Source organism: Lepus europaeus, chromosome 14, assembly GCF_033115175.1.
Source record: "Lepus europaeus isolate LE1 chromosome 14, mLepTim1.pri, whole genome shotgun sequence".
NCBI lineage: Eukaryota > Metazoa > Chordata > Mammalia > Lagomorpha > Leporidae > Lepus > Lepus europaeus.
The window spans coordinates 16785693-16810099 of NC_084840.1; the positions used below are offsets into that span (position 1 = coordinate 16785693).

Genomic DNA, 24407 nt, shown 5'->3' on the forward strand with positions numbered 1-24407 from the left:
CGCCGCTGGTGCTGCGGCTTTTCCTTAGGTCGACTTATCGCCTCGTGAAAGAGGCTATGCCAAGAGGAGTCCCCATGGGACAAGCTGTTTCTGTCCAGGCTCTGGCTTTGCCTTTTTGCGTCGCTTGGGGCCAGTTCCCCTCCCGCCTTGCCCCGGCCGCCCCTGCTGGTTGATTCCTTTGCAGTGGTTTTGTTCGGGTCACTGGCAGAGGGCAGATCACTCCTGCAGCCGGTGTGCAGTTGATCCTCGTGGTTCCCAGAGTTCCTTCTTTTCTTTCTTTCTTTTTTTAAAAAAAGATTTGTCTATTTGAAAGGCAGAATTGGGGTGGGGGGAGAAAGAGAGAGAGAGAGATCTTCCCTGCTGTTTCACTCCCCAGATGACCCACATGAATCGGGGCTGGGTCGGGCCAGAGCCAGGAGCTTCATCCAGGTCTCTCTCCCATGTGGGTGCAGGGGCCCTAGGACTTGGGCCATCTTCCACTGCTTTCCCAGGCACGCTAACAGGGAGCTGCATAGGAAATGGAGCAGCCGGGACACGAACCGGCGCCCATATGGGGTGCCGGCATGGCAGGCGGAGGCCTAACCTGCTGGGTCACAGTGCTGGTCCCCGCAGTAGTTATTTCTGTAAAGTTGCTATAATCCTGAGCCATTGGCCAGGGGAAATACGGGGTAGGTTCCTGCATCGCAATGCTTTTCCTCAACTAACCCACTCGCCAGAGCTGGGCCAATCCAACGCTTGGAGCCTGGAGCTTCTTCCAGGTCCCCCACATGGGTGCAGGGGCCCAAAGACCTGGGCCATCTTCCACTGCTTTCCCAGGCCATTGCAGAGAGCTGGATAGGAAGTGGAGTAGTCAGGACTCGAACTGGTGCTCATATGGGATGCCAGGACTGCAGGTGGCGGCTTTACCCACTGCTCCACGGTGCTGGCCCCATCAACTCCTATTTTTGACTGTTCTGCCAATATCCTTAAATGACCATGAGTGCACTGTGTACATGGATTTGGAATGGTAAGTAAATTTTAGCAACAGGAAAATTTGCCGATACTGGATCTGCGAACGATGAGAATCGCCTGTGTGGTCCTGTCCAGGTCACCGGCTGCTGGGCAGTAGTTTGAGAGGCTGAGTGATGGCTGGCAGCGGTGGGGGTGGGGCACCCTCAGAGCACCGTCAGTCTGAGGGGCAGCTGTTCTCCCGTGAAGCAGGATGCTAACAGTTTATGGACTACCCATGTCAGCTTGCGCTGCCTGTATGCTCACTGTGTGAGTTAGCAGGGTGAGGAGTGGACTGCAGCCCTGGCCAGTCCCAGCCGCATGCCGCCGCCCTGTGCACCGCACGCCAGCCTGTGTGCATTCAAGTTAGATTCCCTGAGCGCCTGCCGGCACAGACCCCGGCCGTGAAATGCCACTGCACGTGGTGTGCCTCGGGGCTGAGAACCGTGAGTGAAGCACGCAGAGGGGGAAGACGGCCGTCTGCGCATTAGGCATTTGCTCTGGGGAGGCCTGGCCTTGGCCTTGACCTGGTGCTAGACCACCTGCCTCACCCATGTTAATTCATCCCCTCCTGGTGTGGAGTTTCTGCCCCCATAAACAATGGGATGAAAAGATAAGCTTATTGGGTACAGAAAAAAAAATAAAAATCAGTGCAGTGTTTTCCTAACCCTCACTGTCCAAGAACTTTTTTGGAAGATTTATTATTTATTTGGAAGAGTTACATGAGAGGTAGAGACACAAAGAGGGATTCCACCTGCTGGTTCACTCCCCAAATGGCCGCAACACAGGAGCCAGGAGCTGCTTCTGGTTCTCCCACGAGGGTGCAGGGGCCCAAGCACTCGGGCCATCTTCTACTGCTTTCCCGGGGGCATTAGCAGGGAGCTGGAGCAGCCAGGACTCGAACCGGCGGCCCTGAAGGATGGCGGCGCTGCAGGCCTGGGCGTTAACCCGCTACGCCCCAGCGCCGGCCCCTCGAAGGGGTTTCTGCAGACAGTGCTATTTGTCTTGCTTTCCCCTCCAGGGTGGACTCCTTCCGGGCGGGACCGGAGGGCCGGGGTCGCAGCGCCTTTCCGCGCCGCCGCCCCACGCACTACACCGTGACCGTGCCAGAGTCCTGCTTCCCCGCGGCCAAGCCCCCGCTGCCCCGCGCTGCCTGCCACTCCTGCTCGGAAGACAGCGGCTCCGACGTCTCCAGCGTCTCCCACCCCGCCTCGCCGGGCGGCAGCAGCCCCGACATCTCCTTTCTGCGGCCCCTGTCCCCGCCTGAGCTCCCTCGCCACCGCGGGGCCTGGGGACCGGCCAGCGGCAGGGAGCTGGCCGCCCACTACCCCCGGGTGCTGCTGCCTGCCGGGTACCTCCCGGCCGGGCGCTACGTGATGGTGGCCGAGGGCCACCCGCCGCCCGGAGAGTGGGAGCTGCGCCGCGCCGCCTACGACGCCGAGGCCACCCCGCTGCGCTACCAGCGGCCGGTGCCCGCCCACGGCCGCGTCGTGCGGACGCCCTCCCTGAAGGACAGCCCCGCGGGCCGGGGGCTCAGCAAGGCCGCCGTCTCGGAGGAGCTCAAGTGGTGGCACGAGCGGGCGCGCCTCCGGAGCGCGCGGCCCCACTCGCTGGACCGCCAAGGGGCCTTCCGGGTCAGGAGCCTGCCCCTCGGGAGAGAGGGCTTCGCAGGAGCCCTGGGGCCCCGGACTCAGGTACGGCCGCGCTGGGGGCGGGGTGCAGGGGCAGGGGCGGTTCTCGCTGCGCCCCAGTACAGCCTACTGTCAGCTGATGCCGCCCTGGGCGGACAAGCCGCAAAGGAACTTCCTCTTGGCTTTGGCAGGGGCCCTCCCTGTGCACCCCCTAACGTCACAGGTGTGTGTGGCTCAGATCCTTGTAGGCTGCTGAGCCTTTTCCCTGCCTAGGCACGATCCAGTCCCATCCAGTCCCATCCAGTCCCATCCAGTTAGCCTCAGGGCCCCAGGCAGAAGCAGTCTGGAAATGGGGTGGCAGAGCCAGCCCTGGACACTGCCTGTCCCTGCACTCCCTGCTGAGCCGATGGTGGTGCAGCTAAGAGCTTGGGCCCTCGGCCGGGCCACCAGGCTGCTCACAAGCCCTGTGACCTGACAGCAGGCTTCTACCTGCCCCTCTGTAAGGCAGGAGGGGTCGAGTGCCTATCGCATAGGGCTGTTAGGAGTTAAAGCTACTGGAGCCATGCGTAGTGAGTACTAATAAGTGATACGATCGTCACCAGGGCCCAGGCCGGGCGCCAGGCTGGTGGGTGGCCGATAGGACAGAGCACGCTGATGTGGGGCAGAGGGCGGCCTTGGTTTCTGTGGATCCAGTTTCTTCATCCTGGACCGGATAACGCATGAATCCCGCCTTTATTCGCCCTGCTCGCGGGGGACGTGCCCCAGGAGTTCCCAACAGGCTGCGCCTTTGAGACCCCAGATTCCCAGCAGCCCAGCTGCGTGTCCCTCCCCCACTCCCAGCTCTCTGGGCTGCAGCTGGCGTCCCAGGCCAGGCAGCACCTGGCCTGGTCCCAGGCCGCACCCTCCAGCTGATGTACGCCTCCTTCTTGCGAGCTTGGGCTCGCTCTTGGCCCCGGCCTGATGGGTAGGGCGGGGAGGAGGAGCAGGGAGCCCATCACACCCGTAGGAACCCGGGTGGGAGACGGCTGGGGGGCCTCCTGGGGAGCGGGGGCTGAGCCGGAGAGAGCTCACCTGTCCTTTCTCCCTGACCCTCGCAGGTGCCCACCGTGTGCGTGCTCCGGAGATCGCCTGAGGGGGCCCCCGTGCAAGTGTATGTTCCCGAGAATGGAGAGCTCATCAGCCAGGTGTAGCACCGGGCACCCGAGCTGAGCCGGGCAGGACTGCGCCCCCTGGGGCCGAGACCCCACCATCAGTGCCTCCTCAGCTCCCCGCCCCCATCGCAGGCCGATGACCGGAGCTGAGACCTCTCCCTGGTTTTTTTCTTTTTTTTTTTTTTTTACGCCGGTCTTCTCAGCAGCCTTGCCCTGGGGCTCTGCCTGTTTGTGGCCTGTCCCCAAGACCCCCGTGATGGGACTGGGCTCCCTCTCCCCTTTCTGGCCTCCGGAACTTCAGGCCTTGCCTGTGTGATGGACAGCGTCGGTCTCCGTATTCAAGACGAGTGGCAGGGATGTGCCCCGCGGAGTCGGCCGGTCCGGGACTCCCTCAGCTGCTGTGCGCCCGGTTCGAGGACTCCCTGGAGAGCAGCCCCTGGCCGCCGCCCGCACACACTCTTGACTCTGCCATTTCCCCGGTCTCTGGGGAGTGTAGGCTGGGGCGGGGGGACCGCCCTCCCTCTGTAATGTGCTCCATGATGCACGCCCAGTGCTGGGAGAGGTCAGCATTGTCCCCTGACCCTGCCATTTCCTGTTCCCGTAAAACCCCCCTTCAGGGCCCCAGCCCCAATCACGTCTCTAGGCCCTGTGGGCCCCCAACCCAGGCCAAGTGAAGGCTTGCAGCCTCTCATCTCCCGCGGCCTCTCTTCATCGCGACCCTGGAGGTGATACTTGACGGATGCTTTGAGGAAGGCACCCCTTCCAGGAGGACATGATCTGGGGGCAGAGCTGGGAGGAGACGCAGCGCCTGCTCCCCACCTAGCCACGCTTGTGCTCTGAGAAAGCCCCGGGGTACGCAGACCTGGGGGTGCTCACGCCCGAGACGGGCTGGCCTTTCCCAGGGGCGTGAGTAACGGTGCCAGCTGCTGAGCGAGACCACACCTGCGAGCTGCAGTCCCTGGGGTTCTGATGCTAGGGCCCCCTTTGCTGCAGGTCAGCTCCCCAGGTAGGGGTCCTGCTGCAGTGCAGAAGCGCCCTGTTGAGGCCAGGAGGGGAGGGAGAGTGGCCTTCTGGGTCTCCCTGTGCCCACATCCCCTGCACTAGAACAGACCCCAAGTGTAGCACAGCTGTGGCGTATCCAGGACCGCCCATGCCTGACCCAGCAGAGCCGTGGTTCTGTTGGAGAGAGCGACCTGGGCAGGGAGGGGGCAGTGGTGGCGAGGGGATGCACTGCAGCCATCCCCACCTTTGGGCCAGCTCTACCTTCCATTACGCTGACCCATCTGCCTCTGAGCCCCTTCCCCAGTGCCCAGCTGCACCTCCCCCGGGGCCTCGCAGGAGCCCAGAGCTCTCGGCCGAGCTAGGAGCACACCTGACACTCCTTAAATCACTGCTGGCTCCTGGGTAGCCATTGCACACGGCCAGGCCTTTGGCTGGAACTGTGGGTCTGGCGCCACCCAACTCAATAAAGTCTGTTCTTTGTGATTGGCCGAGCCAAGGACTACAGGTTTCTTTGGTGTGTGCCAAGTGTCCTGAGCAGAGGCTGTGCCGAGCCCTGCTGGACGCCTGCCCCCTGCCCGCCCAAGCTGGCCAAGCTGCCTGGCCCCTGCTGGTCTGGCCAGCTCCCTGGGGTGGGTAGGGTTGGGGAAGGAGGCCCTCAGACTCTGCTTGCCCTGTAGGATGGAAGCCAGCGCCACCCCTGACAAGGGTCCTTTGGGTCTTCTGGCCCGGGAGGCACCTACCCCAGGACAGGGGCCTGGGCAGTGGCTGGAGGTGGGTGTGGCTGAGCACCTGCAGGGCCTCCTGAGAAGCGGCCCCTTCCCTGTGACTCGAAAGCTGGGGGCCTGGGGCCTGCGACACGGGCATGCCACATGGGTCATGTCCCAGCTGCTCCACTTCCGATCCAGCTCTCTGCTGATGGCCTGGGAAAACAAGACCTGGAAGAAGCTCCTGGCTCCTGGCCCAGCCCCAGCCGATACAGCCATCTGGGGAGTGAACCAGCAGATGGAAGACCTCTCTCCCTCTGTTAAAAAAAAAAAAAAAAAAAAACAACCGAGGATCTTCCTTGGGGTGGAGGGGGGCTGCCCCAAGTCTCCTTCCAGGGTTGGCACCAGGGCCTACAGCCCTCCCTGCACCCAGGGACTGGCCTGGTGGGGGTGGGGGGCTCCTGCTCCGAGCAGTTCCAGGCCTGCCCTGCAGGGGCCGCTCAGCTAGGAGCACAGCGCCCCCTGGAGCCCGGGTGCCCGGGAGAAGCCGGTGCTCTGGGTCTGAGGAGCCCAGCAAGTTAGGTAAAGGGGCCCCGTCCGCTGGTCCCCCGCAGCCGTGAAGGGGAAAGTGTAACGGGCAGGTGGCTGTGGCGGGAGAGGCTCCAGCCCTGCCTCGGGCGCTTGGCCCTGGGGGCCGTGGATGTGCGGGCTGGGAGGTGGGCCCCCTCCAGGGTCTCTGGAGGAGCTGCAGTCTCGGACCTGAGTGTGTTCGCCCTAACTGGGTTGCGGGCAGTGGGCCTGGGGTTTGCATGTAGACTGTTGTGATGAGCCAGGGAGGCTCAGGGTGACCTTGACCAAGCCCCAGCAGGGGCGCGGCGGAGCAGGAGCCGGCCCCACACAGCCACCCTGGCACACCCCTGTTTGGGGGGTCCAGCATGCAGGCAACAGGCTGTGCAGCCGCTTCCTCCCGGGCCGGGTCTGGGAGGCGCAGACTTGGGGGAGGGGCAGACGTGGGTTTCTGGATCGGGGGAGGGGGATGCAAGCCTCTGGAAAAGGTGGGGAGGCTCCCAGAGGCAGAGGGGTGGGCGGGTAGCCCGGGAGCCTGGTTTCCCTCAGGTGGGGGTGGGCACCTCTTCCCAGGGGAGGCCCCCCCAGGGACCCGGCTCCGCCCATTCCCTTCTCACAGAGGACACGCCTGCCTCCTGCAGCGCCCCCTGGTGTGGAGAAGATGCATGGCCAGGAAGCCCCGGCGCCCACCTGCCCCTGTGGCACGCGGCAAGCTGCCCGCGCGATAAGTCCCCAGAGAGTCACCTTTGAGCCTTGCCCTCCTCACGTCTCTTCGGAGCCCGACTTAACCGGTGAGCTCCGGTGCTGTGGGCCGGGCCCGTGCGTGAGCTGAGTGCCAGGTCACAGCTCTAGAGTCCCAGCGTGCCTGGCCCCTCCCCAGGAGGCCCGGAGCTGGACTGGGACCGGGCCGTGGTCTGAGAAGCAGTGAGAGCTCCCAGCTCTTGGTCCCCAGAACCACCGCCCGCAGGCGGGGTCTGCCATTGTGTACCCCAGCCCGACTGCCAATGACCCCAAAACGACCCCAGCCAAACTCCTCGCCGCCGTCCGTCCTTCTCTCCTGCTCACACCTGGGCCCTAGTGTCCTGCTGATTCCACCTACAACACAGACACGGCGTCTGCCCCTCGCTGCCCCCTCGCCCCTGGCGTGAGCCCTCTGGACTCCTGGCGCAGCCTCCTGAGCTGTGCCTAACTGAACAGCTGGGGTGACCTTGCTAAACGAAGGCCACTCTACCCACCTCCAGAGCCTGGGGTCTGTGGCCTTCAAACCCCGGAGTGGCTTCCTTGTCCCCTGGGGTGTGCGTGCAGACAAGCGCAGACGTTCTGCCGCCGGCCCCGTTCTGCTTTGTCCCCTCCCTGCACAGGGAGGCCCTGCGGGCTCTCGCAGCCCTGCTGACAAGGGAGCCTAGGGCAGCCCCAGGAACTGGCCACTGCGAGGGACTTCAAGGTGCCCCTCCTCCCTCGCCACGACCGTGCAGAACGTCCCTTATCTAAGTCGCCATGTGGCTGCTTTCCTGTTGGCCTCTGAGTCCACTCTGGGGGCACTGGGCACGCCCTGGCTGGAGAAGCTGGGGTTCGGCATGGGGATGCCCACGGTGGGCCCGTGGAGGGGGCGGGAAGCTCCACTCCCTCCGACCCTGTCCCCTTCCAGGACTGCGCCAATCAGAACGAGATGCCTATGAGTCGATTATGGAATTTCTAGAGCAAGAACGGATGGTAAGGAAATCACCCAGAACTTTCTAGAACTGAGGCAGGAACTAGCTTGCTTGGGTGTGAGGGCCTGGAGGCGGGCCTGGAGGCGGGGCCAGGAGGGACACAGGGTGGGGGCCTGGAGGCGGGGCCGGGGCGGGGCCAGGAGGGACACAGGGTGGGGCCAGGAGGCGGGGCTGGGGGCGGGGCCGGGAGGCAAGGACAGGAGCTGAGCCCTGGCTCACAGGTGGCCGCGTCTCGTGTCCTAGAGCGAGTTCTCCAAGCTGAGCTTCCTCAGGGCCGTGGAGACCCTGAGTGGCGTGGTGCGCACGCAGCCGGACGGCAACATGAATGACTATTGCCCCAAGAACGTGCTGGCCAAGAAGGTCAAGGTGACCTGGGTGGTGTGGTCAGCCCTGGGGCGCGCGGGCGGGGCGGCAGCCTCGCTCTCCAGGGCACTGCCGGCTTCTCCCCGGCTCTTCCAGATGCTGATCCTGGAAGAATCCTTTGAGGTCCTGGACAGCAACGTGCGCCAGCAAGCCATGCTGTGCATCGTGGCCCTGAGGTCCGCGGGCCCCTGGCTGCCCGATGCTGAGGACACTGGGTTGGGACGGAGCGCCAGGCTCCAGGGCTTGATTTTCCGGCTGGGGGGGCAGTGCCCCCCAGGGTTGCCACTTCCTCTGCCTGCATCCTGGGGTGCTCGGGGTGCTCCCCAAGCCTCACTAGCACAAACCTGCTGGGCAATCCGCATGGGGGAGGCCTCCCCAGCAGCCAGCGCCCTCACCCTGGGAAGTGTGTGGGACTGTCTCCTGGCCCTTAGTGATGTAGCCTCCCGCCGGGGCCCCCAAGCCCCTTGTCACTCCCCGCTTCTCCCCCAGCCAGGTGAACCCCCCATTCCACCTGTCCCAGAAGCTGGACCTGGTCAACGCGGGTGTCGCCAGCGTCTTCTCTCTGCCGCTCATCATGCCCAGCCTGGACCGCAAGGACAGCGCGAGTCTCTACCTGCAGGTGACCTCCCGCTGCTCCCGGAGCTCGCCAGAGACAGTCAGGGATGCCTGGGGGCAGAGGCGGGCAGGGTCCCCAGGGAGCCGCCCCTCCCTCCTGAACACGCACCGTCTCCCGCTGGCCAGACGGTCCAGGCCCTGGACGACATGCTGCACGCACTGGTGATGGACGACCTGAACCCTGACATGCGCATCCTGCAGCACTTCCTGGAGGTGAGTGGCCGCGGAGCCAGGGACCCAGGACCCCGGGCTGATTCTCATCTGCTTGGGAGGGAGGAGGGGCACCTTGGGACCACCTATGAGTCCAAGGGCCCCCAGCTCGAAGCTTCAGTGCGCACAGCGGGGCTTGTGGGCCCTTCTCACCTCTGCCCTGCCCTCCCCGTGTTCTGACGATGGTGTTGTGAGAGCCGCGGCCGTGGGTCCGGAGCTCTGGCGTGTTGAGGCTTGAACAGTAGTAGCGTTTCCCCCCGGGGAGGGGGACTGCCAGCTTCCTCAAGGATTCCTCCTGTTGTAGGATCTGTGGCTGCTCGAGGCTCTTTACCCTTGGAGCTCACCCATCGGGGCCTCTACCGTGTCCCTTAAGGGAGCCGCTGGGGCTTAACTCCTCTCAGAGCGTGTCAGATACCAGCAGACTTCCAAAAGCTCCTGGGGGAATGGAATGAAAGCATAAGCAGGCACAGGTTTTTGGCACAGACGTTGAGACATAGCTTGAGGGCCTGGCCTTGCGGCGTAGCGGGGTGAGCCCCCACCTTAGATGCCGGCATCCCACATGAGCACCTGTTGGAGTCCTGGCTGCTCCACTTCTGATCCAGCTCCCTGCTAATGCGCCTGGGAAAGCAGCAGCAGATGACCCAAGGGCTTGGTCCCCTGCATCCACATGGGAGACCAGGATGGAGTTCCAGGCTCCTGGCTTCAGCCTGGCGCTTGAAGCCACTTGGGGAGTGAACCAGTGAATGGAAGACACACACACACTCTCTCTATCTCTGCCTTTCAAATAAATTAACTATTTTTTTTGAAAATTTTTTTTAAAAATGTTAAACTAAAAGAAAAAAATACATAACCTGAGACCCACGCCCTATATCAGGGTGCCCAGGTTCGAGTCCCAGCCCTGCTCCAGGCTCCAGCCTCCTGCCGATGCACACACTGGGAGGCAGCAGGTGATGGCTCCAGTCCTTGGGTCCCTGCCGTCTGCATGGGAGACCCAGGTTGCAGCCCTGACTCCTGGCCTTGGCCTGGCCCAGCTCTGTCTGTTGCAGGCATTTGGGGAGTGAAGCAGCGGATGGAGTAGCCCTCTCTTCTCTGTGCTCTGCCTTTTAAATAAATAACCATTTTTAAAAGATAAGCTTTTGGTGTAAGCAATTTTGAACTCCATGCTTTTTTTTTTTTTTTTTAACAGGCAGAATGGATAGTGAGAGAGAGAGACAGAGAGAAAGGTCTTCCTTTTTGCCGTTGGTTCACCCTCCAATGGCCGCTGCGGCCGGCGCACCACGCTGATCCGAAGCCAGGAGCCAGGTGCTTCTCCTGGTCTCCCATGCGGGTGCAGGGCCCAAGCACTTGGGCCATCCTCCACTGCCTTCCCAGGCCATAGCAGAGAGCTGGCCTGGAAGAGAGGCAACTGGGACAGAATCCGGCACCCTAACCGGGACTAGAACCCGGTGTGCCAGCGCCGCAAGGCGGAGGATTAGCCTGTTAAGCCACGGCGCCGGCCATCCATGCATCATTTTTTCATACCGTGGACTTTCACAGAGCCTCATAGTGCTCATGACAAATTGTCTTCTCCGCGGTGACTTTTATCGGGGGTGGGGGGTGTGTGTGTCCAGAGTCACTTGAAGCCGACCACCATGAGCAGGACGGTGGCCAGTTAGGGCCATGCAACTGCACACAGCGCTGGGGTGGCTACAGATAAGGAGGCGAGATGGCACCTGTGTCTCTCAGCAAGGCCATGGCTGGGGCTGGCTCCGGAGGGGAATTCATCCAGGCTGGCGAGTGGGGGTCTGGGGTAGCGTAGCAGAAGTGCTCTGTGGTCCTTGGAGCTGGTGGGGAGTGGACACGCTGAGCTCTGGGCTGCTCGGAGAGGAGCCCTGAAGAGGCTCCATCCTAGGATTTTCATCACCTCCATAGGAAACGGTGAGGACATAGATTCGCCTTGATAAAAGTTATAAAAATAAGTTATTTTTGTATGCCTCAAAATTTAGATTATATTTGCCAGTTTGTATCTTTGCTTGACGATGTGTTTTTCGGAGAGGCAGAGCGACAGAGAGAGGGAGGGACAGAGAGACTGAGAGATCTGTCCACATGGCCGCAACAGCTGCAGCTGGGCCAGGCTGAACGCAAGAGCCAGGAACCCCATCTGGGTCTCCCGTGTGGGTGGCAGGGCTCCACAGCTTGAGCCAACAACCCCCGCCTCCCCGCATCTCCCCTAGCAGGAAGCTGGAGTCAGGAGTCGGAGCTGTGGATGGAACCCGGGGATGCACTGCGGGCTGCGGGTCTGGTAGCTACCAGGCCGAATGCCCATTCCGCCTACTTTGTTTTTTTGTAATATCGAGGGTATAGTTTTAGGTGTAATTTTCCCTCCAAAATTATGTGATAGCCTAACGATACAACCCCACTTCATATCTGACTTGGTACGGCAGGATCCGAAACAAGGCCATCCTGCACAAACACTCCAGGGCTCTTGTTGGTGTTTGTGACGCTCTCTCCCCGCTTTTAAATGGAGGTGTCGTGGAGGCAGCGTGTGCTTATGCGGGTGCTGACCGGGGGCAAGACCAGGGAGCCCCAACCCCAACCGCGCTGGGACTCCGTCAACCCCTCCCCAGCCTTGACAATGGCTCGTCTGTTTCCTGTCCCTGCAGTTTTCCCTTTGCTAAAAAGTTAGTGAAATAGGCCGGCGCCGCGGCTCACTAGGCTAATCCTCCGCCTTGCGGCGCCGGCACACCGGGTTCTAGTCCCGGTCGGGGCACCGATGCTGTCCCGGTTGCCCCTCTTCCAGGCCAGCTCTCTGCTGTGGCCCAGGAAGGCAGTGGAGGATGGCCCAAGTCCTTGGGCCCTGCACCCCATGGGAGACCAGGATAAGTACCTGGCTCCTGCCATCGGATCAGCGCGGTGCGCCAGCCGCGGCGGCCATTGGAGGGTGAACCAACGGCAAAAGGAAGACCTTTCTCTCTGTCTCTCTCTCTCACTGTCCACTCTGCCTGTCAAAAAAAAAAAAAAAAAAAAATTAGTGAAATAGTTCTGTGGAGGTGCTTCACAGCAGGTGTGGGAAGGTGGCCCGAGGGGAGAAGTTCGTGTGGGTCTGGAAACGCTCTTTGAATTCCTTTATTCCGTGAGCATCGTGGGGTCCCCCTGTGCGGTACACAGTCCCCTTTTGTTCAGTGTAGACTCGCCGAGGCTTCAGCCATGTCTTCCTGGGTGTTGGCTGTGTGTTCCTTTGCACGTTGTCATGATGTGTTTGCGTGGGGGGCGGGGGTGGCGCTCGTGTGCTGACGTCTGTAGGACAACGTCACTCAGGTTTTCCCGAGTGGCTGCTCCCCCAGCCCTGCCTGGGGGGGCCGTGTCCCCACCCACACAAGGTGTCTTTGTCACTCGTGGACACGTGAGCGCTGTCACCTGGGGTTCCCACGCTCCCACGGCTGCCGGCCGCTGCATGCCTGCGTTGATGGAGCGTCCCTCCCAGCCTTTGCTGCTCTCTTGCTGTGTTGTTTCTTTACTTTCGTCTTTCGGGAGTTCCTTCTACATTCTGGGCATGTCTTTTGTCAGACTTGAGATCTTCGGATGCTCCCCTCATGCCGTGGCTGCCTTTTTTTTTTTTTTTTTAATATATATTTATTTATTTGAAAGACAGAGTTACAGAGAGGCAGGGGCAGAGAGAGAGAGAGAGAGAGAGAGAGAGAGAGAGAGAGGTCTTCCATCCGCTGGTTCACTCCCCAAATGGCCACAATGGCAGGAGCTGCTCTGATCCGAAGCCAGGAGCCAGGAGCTTCTTCCAGGTCTCCCATGTGGGTGCCGGGGTCCAAGGACTTGGGCCATCCTCCACTGCTTTCCCAGGCCATAGCAGAGAGCTGGATCAGAAGTGGAGCAGCCAGGTCTTGAACTGGCATCCATATGGGATGCCAGCACTGCAGACAGCAGCTTTATCTGCTATGCCACAGCACCGGCCCCCTGAGTTAATTTTTCTATTGGAGTCAGGCAGTGGTAATTGTTCCTTTTCTTTTTTTTTTTTTGGCACATGGATGCCATGGCAGAGTGTAGTGCTGTCCAGCAGCTTTGATTCAGGACACAGGCCCCTTCACCCGGTGGGTGCCAGCGTAGTGCAGCACTAACAGCACCTGTCTCCCCCATCATCGGGATGCCGCTTGTTCTCGCGTACAGAGGACGCCCCTGTGGTGTCGCTCGCTGTCCTTAGCGATCTCCAGAAGTCCGGGAATCGGTCACTTCCTGTCCCCGACCTGGTAAGCAGGGGTTCGTGCAGACTCCTGCCGGGAGGACCCGGCTCCACCCATCTCATCCTGGCTTGCCTCTCTCGAAGGTGCAGTGCTGTCTTTATTTATTTATGTGTTTAGATTAATTGATCGGCCGGTGCCGTGGCTCAACAGGCTAATCCTCTGCCTAGTGGTGCCGGCACACCGGGTTCTGGTCCCGGTCGGGGCACCGGATTCTGTCCCAGTTGCCCCTCTTCCAGGCCAGCTCTCTGCTGTGGCCAGGGAGTGCAGTGGAGGATGGCCCAAGTGCTTGGGCCCTGCACCCCATGGGAGACCAGGAGGAAACACCTGGCTCCTGCCATCGGATCAGCGCAGTGCTCCGGCCGCAGCACGCCAGCTGCAGCGGCCTTTGGAGGGTGAACCAAAGGCAAAGGAAGACCTTTCTCTCTGTCTCTCTCTCTCACTGTCCACTCTGCCTGTCAAAAAAAAAAAAATAGATTAATTGATTTGAAAGGCCGAGAGACAGAGAGAGCTCTCATCCACCGGTCACTCCCCCAGACAGGAGGAGGCAGAAGCCAGGAGCCAGGAATATGGTCGGGGTCTTTCTCCCCCACCCGCGGGTGGCAGGAGCTCAGCTACTTGGGCGTCACTGCTGCCCCCCAGGATCTGTGTTTGCAGGAAGCTGGAATTAGAAGCCAGAGCTGGGTATCGAACCCATGTGTTCCCATATGCACGTGGGGGTCTTAACCCTCAGGCCAGGCACCCCCCCCCAGCGTGGGAAGACTCAGAAGGTGCCAGGTGACGTGCTGGGGCTCCTCAAACATGGCCTTCCTTCGCCAAGGTCGGGGGCCTTGTGCTCGTGCACCTGCCGCAGCTCCCCCCACCCCACTTGTCTTATTGGCAATCAGGGATGCAGAAGCAGGAAAAGGAAGGAAGGGCGCGTGCTCCCTTGGGTGCTGACGGGCTGTCCGCTCCCCTCCAGGTCCTCTTGCCCTGGGTGACGCTGTCAGACAAAGTGCACGAGCAGACCCGGGCCTTGGGCGCCATGTCCCGCTTGCTGAGGTTCATCTGCAATTTCCCCGAACTGTCGGTGAGTGCTTGGGGCCGGGGGAGGGCTGGCCCCCCAGGCCTGGCCTCTGCGTGTGGCACCTGACGCAGTCTGGGCGTGGCACCCGGAGGGGGGGTTCAGAGTGCTCCCCACCCCACTCCCCACCCCGCGCATTGGTGCCTTTGTTCTTCCTGTAAGGGGTTGACTCGGGTCTGCCCTTGGCCTAGTGAGCCCCTGCTGGCTGGCAGGTGTGGGGGACTGGGAGCCCCCTTGCCCTGGGTGTGACCAGGAAGGTTTCTCTTGGCCGGAGTGATGTGAAGGGGCTGGGGGGAGTAGAGGGGGGCTGGGCGGGGAGAAGCCCTGCCTTCGGCCCTGTGGTGAGGCCACCGTTCCCTCTCCCGGCAGCACATGGCGGAGTTCTCCATGTCGGGGACCCTGATGGGCATCTTGGGCCTCTTCTGCTTGCACGCCAACCATGACGTCAGCATGGGGGCATCGGAGGCCTTGCACTACTTGTTCAAGATCCTCGTGCTCCAGAGAAGTAAGTCATATGGACCCAGAAGGTCCGTGCCGCAGGGCTGTGGGGGCAGGGGAACAGGAGCAGAGAAACCCCCCTCCGAGCGCCCACCTGGGGCAGGCACGCAGTAGCGGGCCGTGGCCTCTTGCAGGGGCACTGGAGCAAGGCTGTGATGCCCCAGGCCTGGGGCCCCGGGGCCGAGGGGCCGAGCTCCAGCCACCTCACCGACTCAGCGCTCTCCGGGACAAGAGGGGAGCGTGGTTTCCAGCCACCCCCGGGGTCGTCTGGGATGCCCGGTGAGGGCCAGCTGGCCCTCCATCCCGCTCAGGGCAAGACTGGGAAACCAAGCGTCCTTTCTCAGGGAGCGAATCTGGGAGTCCCCAGTCTAGCCCTGCTCTGCCCCAGGAAACCCTGGGTACAGACTGTCACCCACACGGAGCCACCAGGGCAGTTCGCAGGCGTCCCCCGGGCAGTCTCAGGATCCCACAGCCGTGCCTCCAGCTAGGGTGTCTGTGCAGTGCCTGGAGTTGGGGGCGGGATTCAGGAGCACCAGCCGAGTGAGGACCGGATGGTTCCCAGCCCCTAGCTCTCTCCAGCGCCAGCCTGGTGCTGGGCGCCTCTCCCATCCTGTGGGGCGGGTGCGGTGCCTGCCGTTAAGCTCTGCCGATGGCCTCAGCCTCGGAGGCTCCAGGGGACCCGGGGTGGGGTGTGCCTTGCCCCTTGCTTGCTGTTTTGGACCGCAGGCGTGAAGCAGAAGACCGAGGGCACCCTGAAGGACCTGCAGAAGCACTTCCGCGGGAAGTGGCTGGCCAACATGCAGACTCTCACCTGGGTAACCTCGCTCAGCACCAGGCCCGGCCGCCTACGTGGGGAGCACCGGCCCGGGAGGCAGAGAGGGGGAGGGAGCCAAGGGGTCCAGCTGGGGCCCTGAAGGAGCCATCTCCTACATGGGGAAGGGCCTCCCAAGTTCAAGGCCTCCCCCCAGCTGCGCTTGAGCCGTCGGAGCGCTGGGTCCCTGAGGGTTTTTAAAGAGAAGCGGCTCAGCCTCTCCTGCTCCTGCGGATTGTGCCTGGGGCCTCACTCGGCGCTGCCACGCCGGAACCCCGGGAGGTCCCTCTGCGCTTTCCTCCCCTGCTGTCCTCTCCAGTCCAACCCCAGGCCTGTCCACTCTGCCTCGGCTCTGCCCCAGCCCTGCGATGGCCGGTCTGGTCCATCCGCCTTCCGCTTGAGCCCCAGGGCCTTTGCACAGCCTCCTCCTTAGCAGCATCTGTTTCCACTCTGTCCCCGCCACCCCCGCCCTGTACACCATTTCTAAGCCAGACTCATCCCATTATTCCCCTTCAGGCTTGCCCTGACTTCCTGCTAGCCGCTAGCCTTGTTCCAAATCCACAGTTTGGGTTATTTCTTTTTTTCAAGATTTATTTATTTATTTGAAAGTCAGAGTTAGAGAGAGAGAGAGAGGTCTTCCATCCGCTGGTTCATTCCCCAGATGGCCACAGCAGCCAGGGCTGGACCAGGCCGAACCCAGGAGCCAGGAGCTTCTTCCTGGTCTCCCACACGGGTACATGGGCCTAAGCACCTGGGCCATCTTCTGCTGCTTTCCCAGGCCATTAGCAGGGAGCTGGATCGGAAGAGGAGCAGCCAGGACTCGAACAGGTGCCCATAGGGGATGCTGGTGTCACAGGCAGCAGCTTACCTGCCACGCCGCAGCGCTAGCCCCCAAACCACGCTTCTTTATTTGGCCCACAGCCCCTTCACGGTACGGCCCCTGCTGTATCGGACCTGCCGAATCGTGCCTCAATTTCCCTGTTCCACCTGGCCCCAGTCTCCTCTTCAAGACGCAGTAGCCAGACCGAAATTCTCTGCACTCCAGGCCTTTGCACATTCTGTTCCCTCTGTCGTCCCTTCCCCTTTCCCTGGGGAATGGGTCCCAGGAGGCCTTCCCTAAGCTGTGAAGTCTGCCTCTCCGGTCCCGGGTCCTCACGTACTCCCTGCCCACTGCCTCTATTTGCCCTGCCCTGAGGTCCCTGGGCCATGCTTGTCCCCAGCTGCCAGCCCAGTGCCAGGCTAGAGCTGGCCTCAGCTTGCCACAGGGGTGTGGGCTGGGAGACGTGGGCCCTGCATGCTCTGTGGCGCCGGCAGAGCGCTCCCTCCCAGCTAGTCCCCCCCAGGGCCGTGGCACCACACTCCCCGCCAGGGGGTCTGGACCGCTGCTGCCTCCTGGCACACAGGAGCTTCGCCTCACCCCACGCAATGGCCAGACACTGGCCGGGGACTGCGTCCACGGGGCCTGGCTGACCAGCCTCTCTGGAGGCAGACGCGGGGGGCTGTGCCACGTGGGGCACTGTGTGGGCAGGTCGGGGCCAACTGCTGCTGCTCTTTCTCCAGTTCTTCAAGAAATACCTGAGCCCCGACGAGAGAGCAGATGTGCTCCTAGTGGCCATGGAGACCGTGGCGAGCTCCCACATCCCTGACGTCTGTGCCGCGGCCCGGATGTTGAAGATGATCCTGAAGTACCCGCTTCCAGAGATGGGAAAGGTAGCCCGGGGCTCTGGCCGGGCGTCCCCCCCCCCCAGTCCCTCAGTGCAGGCAGAGAGGGCCGGGGAGGGGGGCAGTTTGCGGCTATGGGGCCCGCCTCCTCCAGGAAGGGAGAAGGGTTGAGTCCCAGTCGGGGCAGGAAAACCCCCCGGGGACCCTGGGACCCGGAGGACCTGTCACCCTCCTGCCTCCAGACAGCACCTGGGCTCGCTTTGCAGGTGCCTCCTTTGCGTGGTCAAGGGCAAGGCTGTGTGTCCCGAGGGCTCTAAGACGTCCACAGAAAACGCATGTGAAGAAAAATGATACTTGGATTTCAACATTATTTTGCTACAAAGTAGACTTTTTAAAAAAATTTATTTTATTTATTTGAAAGAGTTATAGAGAGAGGTGGAGATACACAGAGAGGTCTTCCATCCGCTGGTTCACTCCCCAGATGGCTGCAATGGCGGGAGCTCCACTGATCCGAAGCCAGGAGCCAGGAGCTTCTTCCAGGTCTCCCACGAGGGTGCAGGGGCCCAAGGACTTGGGCCATCTTCTACTGCTTTCCCAGCCATAGCAGAGAGCTGGATCAGAAGTGGAGCAGCCGGGCTTCGAACCGGCGCCCATATGGGATGCTAGTACTGCAGGTAGCGGCTTTACCCACTACGCCACAGTGCCGGCCCCTGTCCTTGTTTTTATAAAACAAGTTTTTATTTATTTGAGAGGGAGACAGAGAGAGAGAGAGAGAGAGAGAGATCTTACATCCATATGCTGGTTCGCCAGGTCACCCCCCTCAGCTGTGTTCTCCTGTCACCCTTCCCTGCGTGTGTGGCCTGAGCAGGCTGAAGGCAGCAGCCGTCACTTCTCCATGTGCCTGTGGTGCATGGTCCCCACTCAGGTGGCTGCCTGGCTGCGGGACCCTGGCCCGCTGGGGTCGGGCGCCCGGGAAGAAGCCGCTTGTCCCGCATTGCAGGTGCCGGAGATCATCCAGTACATTTACTACCACATGAGCAGCATCACCGAGGGCAGCGCGCACAAGATGGTCAGGAAGATCCTGCACCTGCTGGCCCAGGCCTACACGGATGACGTCATCCTGACGCTCTTCAAGATCGAGGACCAGTCTCAGAAGTGGGTGGTGCCCCCCAGCCTCAGAAGGCCCCGCAGCCCTTCTGTTTGCCTTTTTTTTTTTTTTTTTAAGATTTATTTGAGAGGTAGGGTTGCAGAGAGAGAGGGTGAGACAGACAGGTCTTCCATCTGCTGGTTCACTCCTCAAATGGCCGTAATGGCCAGGGCTGGGCCAGGCAGAAGCCAGGAGCCAGGAGCATCTTCCAGGTCTCCCATGTGGGTGCAAGGGCCCAAGCACTTGGTTCTTCTACTGCTTTTCCAGGTGTGTTAGCAGGGAGCTGGACTGCAAGTGGATCAGCTGGGACTTGAACCGGCACCTGTATGGGATGCTGCAGGCTGTGGCTTTATCCACTGCACCACAGTGCATTTTTTTGGGATGGTGTTGCATTTCGGGACAAGTCTGAGGGAACTGACATCTTCACGACTTGGGGTCCCTGGTGCAGGGAGTGGCACGTGCTGTCATTTACATAGCTTCTCTTTGATTTCTGTCACCTCTCTTGTACTGTTTTTCAGATTTACGTCTTGCAAGTATTTGGTTATTTTTGTTAGTTTCACACTTACGTGTTTTTGTGTAATTGTCAACAGTAGTTCAACATTCTCTAAAAACTCCACAGGCGTGACCAGCGCATGGCGGTAACACTGACTTTTGTCTGTTGACGTTGCAGTCTGGCTAAGGGCAGTTCTTCCAGCTCTTCTGTCGATTAGTTGTGTCGTCGGCAGACAGAGACGGCGCTTTGTGCCTTCCTCCCGGTCTGGGGTAACGCTCCCAGTAAGAGTAGTCACAGAGGACGTTTTTGCTTTGTTCTCAACCTCTGAGGAAAAACTTTCCGTCTTTTTCCATCAATTGTGTTGCTAACGTGTAAGGTTTTTTTTTTTTTTCTTTTAAACATCCTTTGTTGGTGGCAAGAGTTCTGTTCTATTTCTAGTTTGTTGAATGTGTTCACCACTCACGGAGACTGAACATTTAGACAAATGTCTTCACTTCATCCTTTGGAATACTTGCGTGATTTTTCGTTTGTGGTCTGTTAATATGAGGAGTTAATTGTGGCCGGCGCCACAGCTCACTAGGCTAATCCTCCGCCTTGCGGCGCCGGCACACCGGGTTCTAGTCCCGGTCGGGGCACCGATCCTGTCCCGGTTGCCCCTCTTCCAGGCCAGCTCTCTGCTATGGCCCGGGAAGGCAGTGGAGGATGGCCCAAGTCCTTGGGCCCTGCACCCCATGGGAGACCAGGATAAGCACCTGGCTCCTGGCTTCAGATCAGCACGGTGCACCGGCTGCAGCGGCCTCTTAGGGGGGTAAAACAACAGAAGGAAGAGCTTTCTCTCTGTCTCGCTCACTTTCTAACCCTGCCTGTCAAAAAAAAACAGAGGAGTTGTTTGTGGAATCAGTGTTGCATTTGTGGGGCAGACCCCATTTGTTTGTGATGCATTGTCTTTGAAAGATGCCGCTGGCTTCAATTTTCTATTTTTTTTTTTTAAAGATTTATTTATTTATTTGAAAGGCAGAGTTAAACAGAGAGAGAAGAGGCAGAGAGAGTGAGAGAGAGAGGTCTTCCATCCACTGATTCACTCCCCAACTGGCTGCAATGGCTAGAGCTGCACTGATCCAAAGCCAGGAGCCAGGAGCTTCTTCCAAGTCTCCCACATGGGTGCAGGTCCCAAGGACCTAGGACATCTTCTACTGCTATCCCAGGCCACAGCAGAGAGCTGGATTGGAAATGGAGTAGCCAGGACTTGAACCAGCGCCCATATGGGATGCCAGCACTGCAGGCGGTGGCTTTGCCTGCTTCACCATAGCGCCGGCCCCGAAATAAGCATTTTAATGCTATGAATTCTCCTAGAAGCATCCTCCAATAAATTTTGATATGTTGTATTTTTTTTAAAGATTTATTTATTTATTTGAAAGGCAGAGATACAGAGAGAGAGGGGGTGGAGAGAGAGAGCAAGGGGGGGGGTCTTCCATCTATGGGTTCACTCCCTAAATGACCACAATGGATAGGGCTGGGCTGGGCTAAAGCCAGGAGCCAGGAGCTTCTTCCACGGCTCTCACGTGGAACCAAGGACTTGAACCACCGTCTGCTGTTTTCCCAGACACATTAGCAGGGAGGAAGATGGGAAGTGGAGCAGCGGGGACTTACACTGGCGCCCATATGGGAGCCAGCGCTGCAGGTGGAGGCTTAAACCTACAACACCACAGCGCCACCCCGCTATGTTCTGTTTATATTTTCACTTCGTTAAAATTTTTTTTCTAATTTCCTTTGAGACCAGGAATTATTTAGAAGTGTTTAATTTCCAAATAGTGGGGACTTCCCATATGTTTTTCTGCTCTGATTTCTAATTTAAGTCCGTTTTAGCCAGATTACATAGTTTACGTGACTTCTACTCTTTCAAATGTGCGGAGGTTTATTTTGCAGCCAGAGTGTTGTATGTCGTGGTGACCGCTCCCTGCGCGCCCCGCTGCGGTGGGTCGGAGCGCTCGCTAAATGAGCCAGAGATGGGCGACGGTGCTGTCCAAGGCGTCCCTGTCTTGCCGAGTTGCTGTCGGCACCGCTCCCTGAAGTCCACGGTTTTGTGATTTTTCTGTTGATTCCCTCTGGTTTCACAGCCTTTGTAACGGTTGGACCTTTCTGGGTATTCTGTTTTAACTTGTCCACTGCGTTTGGACACTGCATTAGGCCGGGCAGGGGAGCCTCGCATGCCGTGTGCCGGGCGCGGCGTGGGCTCCTGCGGGGTGACCGCCGCCCGGGTCTCTGACCCTGCAGAGGCGTCCGCAAGCCCTGGGAGATCCTGGCGTCCTTCCCCAAAGGCTACGAGATGATCATGGAGCACTTGCTGCTGAGACTGGCTCCGCACCGGAAGGCCAAGGGCCGGGAGCCCGGGCCCCGCACCGTCATCTCCCCGCTGATCGTATGGAGGGGCAGGGGCTGGCGAGGGCCGCTGGAGCTCGGTGGCCGCGGAGCCGGGCTGGGCCTTCTGCGGGGCGGCGGGAGGGATTGGCCCGGCCCGGCCCGGTCCGGGAGACCGAGAGGGAGCTGGGTGCAAATCCTCCCCGGGGCTGAGCTTAGGAAAGAGCAAAGCCCACCCTCCCCTGGCTCTCAGGCCGAGTGATCCCTGCTTGTCTGAGGCGCGTGGGTGTGGGCGGGGGCGTCGCGGGCCGGGGTGGCAATGCCGCTCCTCCCGGCCCGCAGGCCACCAGGGCCATCCACGAGCTGCTGCTGGAGCCCAGCCGGCGCATGGAGGTGCAGGCCCTCTTCTCCTCACTGTTCACGGCCCTGCTGTCCCAGATCTCCTGTCTCGTGCTGGAAGGCTGTGCCGAGACCATGCAGGACCAGCAGCACGTGACCGAATGGGTGGATCCCTTGAGGTACCCGAGCCGCCCAGCCTGCGTGCCAGGGCCCTGGCATCCTCACACCATCGCCTGACTTGCGGGCCCCAGCACCCCTCCCGTGTCCTCCTCCAGGAAGCCTTCCTGGGCTTCGTGGGACTCTTCCTTTACATCCGGGGATCAAGGCTGGCACTGAGATCCTGTGCCCAAGTGCCATCAGCCCAATGAGTGAGACAGACCCGAACCCCCTTCCCCGCCCTTTGGTTGGCTCCTCAGTCACCTCCGGGATGCCCCATCCTGGCCTCATTTGTAAAACAGCAGCCGGGGCCCCTGAGGGCTGTCCCCCGATTCTCAGCGTGTTCCGGTGCCGGGCAGGTGGCCAGGGAGGAGGAGGAGTCCAGGGAGCGGCCACTTCCTGTCTGCCCTCTCCTCTTCTCCCAGCTCCACCGTGGAGGCCTTGAAGACCCTGATGCGGTGCTCGGGCTACGCGGACCACGTGTCTTACGTCCGGAAACTGGGGGGCTGGGAGCTGCTCGTCAACCCCGAAAGACACTACGATGGAGTGGCTGTGCTGGCCAGGTGAGCGGCCCCTGGGCCCTGGCTGGGGCCCCCGCCGTCCCCCGGGCCGTCCGCTACAGCCAGGGCTCATCCTGTGCACCTGCTGTCTGCGGCAGGTCCCTGGTCGCCATGGACTGTTGGCACAACTGCCCCCTCTTCAGCCACATCATCAGGCTCCTCCAGGAGCCGGACTGCGTCAGTCACCTCACGGCCCTGGTGTTCCTGACCGAGGTGACCAACCCCGGCGGGGCGGGGAGGGCCGCGGGCGGGGACTCCGCCCAGGAGGGTCTCTGGGGAGAAGCAGCTGCTCATGGGAGGGCTGGGGACCCCACCAAAAGCCCTTTCTTAGGTGCTCATGGGTCATGGCCATGTGACGCTGCTGTTTTTTTTTTTTTTTTTTTTTAAGATTTATTTAATTATTTGAAGGCAGAGTTACAGAGAGATCTTCCATCTGCTGGCTCACTCCCCAAGTATTCAGGGCTGGGCGAGACCAAAGCCAGGAGCTTCATCTTGGTCTCCCACATGGGTGCAGGACTCAAGCACTTGGGCCATCTTCTGCTGCTTTTCCCAGGCTGTTAGCAGGGAGTTGGCTGGGAAGTGGAGCAGCCGGGACTCGAACCGGCGCCCCTACGGGATGGTTTTACCCGCTGCCCACAGCGCCAGCCCCTGCCTCCGCCCTGACTTCTGCAGCGGGTCAGCCCTGTCCTGCAGCCCCTCAGCCTGTTCACAGTGGCCTCTGCTCGGCGCTTCTGACGGGCTCGAGCGAAGTCGGCAAATGTGCGGAAACTCCAGAAAGCAAGGAAGAGCTTATCAAAAATGGCAGCGCCACTGCTGGTCGCGATTCCCCGCGGGAATCACTGGCTTTTGCTGATGGGGAGGGGAGTGAGTGTGTGAGAGTGAGTGTGTGAGAGTGAGTGTGTGAGAGTGAGTATGTGTGTGTGAGAGAGTGTGTGTGAGAGAGTGTGTGTAGGTGTGTGGGTGTGTGAGTGTGTGAGTGTGTGCATGAGTGTATTGAGTATGTGTGAATGTGAGTGTGTGTGTGTGAATGTGTGTGAGTGTGCATGTGAGTGTGTGTGAGTGTGTCCTTTAAAAGGGTCATGGAAAACAGGATTCAATGAGTTTATTTTGGAGCAAAAGTTTTTTGAAATCCATTCACGTGCAGTGTGTCACATAAAAACCACACGTGGATTTCAAAACGCTGGCGCCGAAACACACTTGACTCTTCACTGGATTTTCCGCAAAGGTTCTGAAGCGCCCTCGTCACACAGTAGGGATCATTTTCTATGAATATTCCGTGTCCTGCGTCTTCAAGCATCTTCCTACGTCGCTGCCTGCTCTTTGCAATTCTAACTTCTATTTTTTTTTTTAAGATTTATTTATTTACTTGAAAGTCAGAGTTACACAGCGAGAGGAGAGGCAGAGAGAGAGGGAGAGAGAGAGAGAGAGAGAGAGAGATCTTCCATTCGCTGGTTCACTCCCCAGATGGCCGCAACGGCCGGAGCTGAGCCGGCCCAAAGCCAGGAGCAGGAAGCTTCTTCCAGGTCACCCACTCGGGTGCAGGGGCCCAAGGACTTGGGCCATCCTCTACTGCTCTCCCAGGCCATAGCAGAGAGCTGGATCGGAAGTGGTACAGCCGGGACTCGAACCAGTGCCCACATGGGATGCTGGCACTGCAGGTGGCGGCTTTAACCCACTGCACCACAGCGCCGGCCCCTTCAATTCTAACTTCTAATATTGAGGTGCTATCTCCCCTCAGACTTTTGCTGTAACTGATTGCCCGTGGTTCCCGATTTCACACTACAATAAATTCTGTAAGCAACATCTCTGTGAAGTCTCCACTCATCTTCCAGATGATTCCCACGAACCCTGGCTATAACACATGAAAGCATTGATGGAGGAAGTCTGAACGACTACCCCCAGTTCGAGTCCCGGCTGCTCTACTTCCGACCCAGCTCCCTGCTAATGCTCCTGGGAAAGCAGCGGAAGACGGCCCAAGGGCTTGGGTCCCTGCACCCACATGGGAGACCCGGATGGAGTTCCAGGCTCCTGGGTTCCGCCTGACCCAGCCCCAGCCATTGTGGCCACCTGGGGGGCGAACCAGCAGATGGAAGATTCTGTCTCTGCCTCTCTCTCAACTCTGCCTCTCAGATAAACACATCTTTAAAGA

General features: G+C 60.2%; 2 protein-coding genes across 2 annotated transcripts in view; both read left to right on the forward strand.

Annotated features, from left to right (window-relative positions):
• The window catches only part of INAVA (innate immunity activator), an 18495-nt gene extending 13238 nt beyond the window's left edge, over positions 1–5257 (forward strand). Inside the window, exons 9-10 of the mRNA XM_062211245.1 lie at positions 2009–2681; positions 3716–5257. Coding sequence (XP_062067229.1) covers positions 2009–2681; positions 3716–3808 — 766 coding nt within the window. The 3' untranslated portion in view covers positions 3809–5257. The remainder of the gene's footprint in view (positions 1–2008; positions 2682–3715) is intronic.
• LOC133773372 (maestro heat-like repeat-containing protein family member 7) overlaps positions 4126–24407 on the forward strand; it is a 25768-nt gene continuing 5486 nt past the window's right edge. Inside the window, exons 1-16 of the mRNA XM_062210740.1 lie at positions 4126–4261; positions 6684–6833; positions 7691–7755; positions 7998–8120; positions 8214–8293; positions 8607–8736; positions 8859–8945; positions 14133–14240; positions 14604–14739; positions 15459–15547; positions 17104–17253; positions 18206–18360; positions 21120–21264; positions 21546–21721; positions 22124–22261; positions 22357–22471. Coding sequence (XP_062066724.1) covers positions 4126–4261; positions 6684–6833; positions 7691–7755; positions 7998–8120; positions 8214–8293; positions 8607–8736; positions 8859–8945; positions 14133–14240; positions 14604–14739; positions 15459–15547; positions 17104–17253; positions 18206–18360; positions 21120–21264; positions 21546–21721; positions 22124–22261; positions 22357–22471 — 1983 coding nt within the window. The remainder of the gene's footprint in view (positions 4262–6683; positions 6834–7690; positions 7756–7997; positions 8121–8213; positions 8294–8606; positions 8737–8858; positions 8946–14132; positions 14241–14603; positions 14740–15458; positions 15548–17103; positions 17254–18205; positions 18361–21119; positions 21265–21545; positions 21722–22123; positions 22262–22356; positions 22472–24407) is intronic.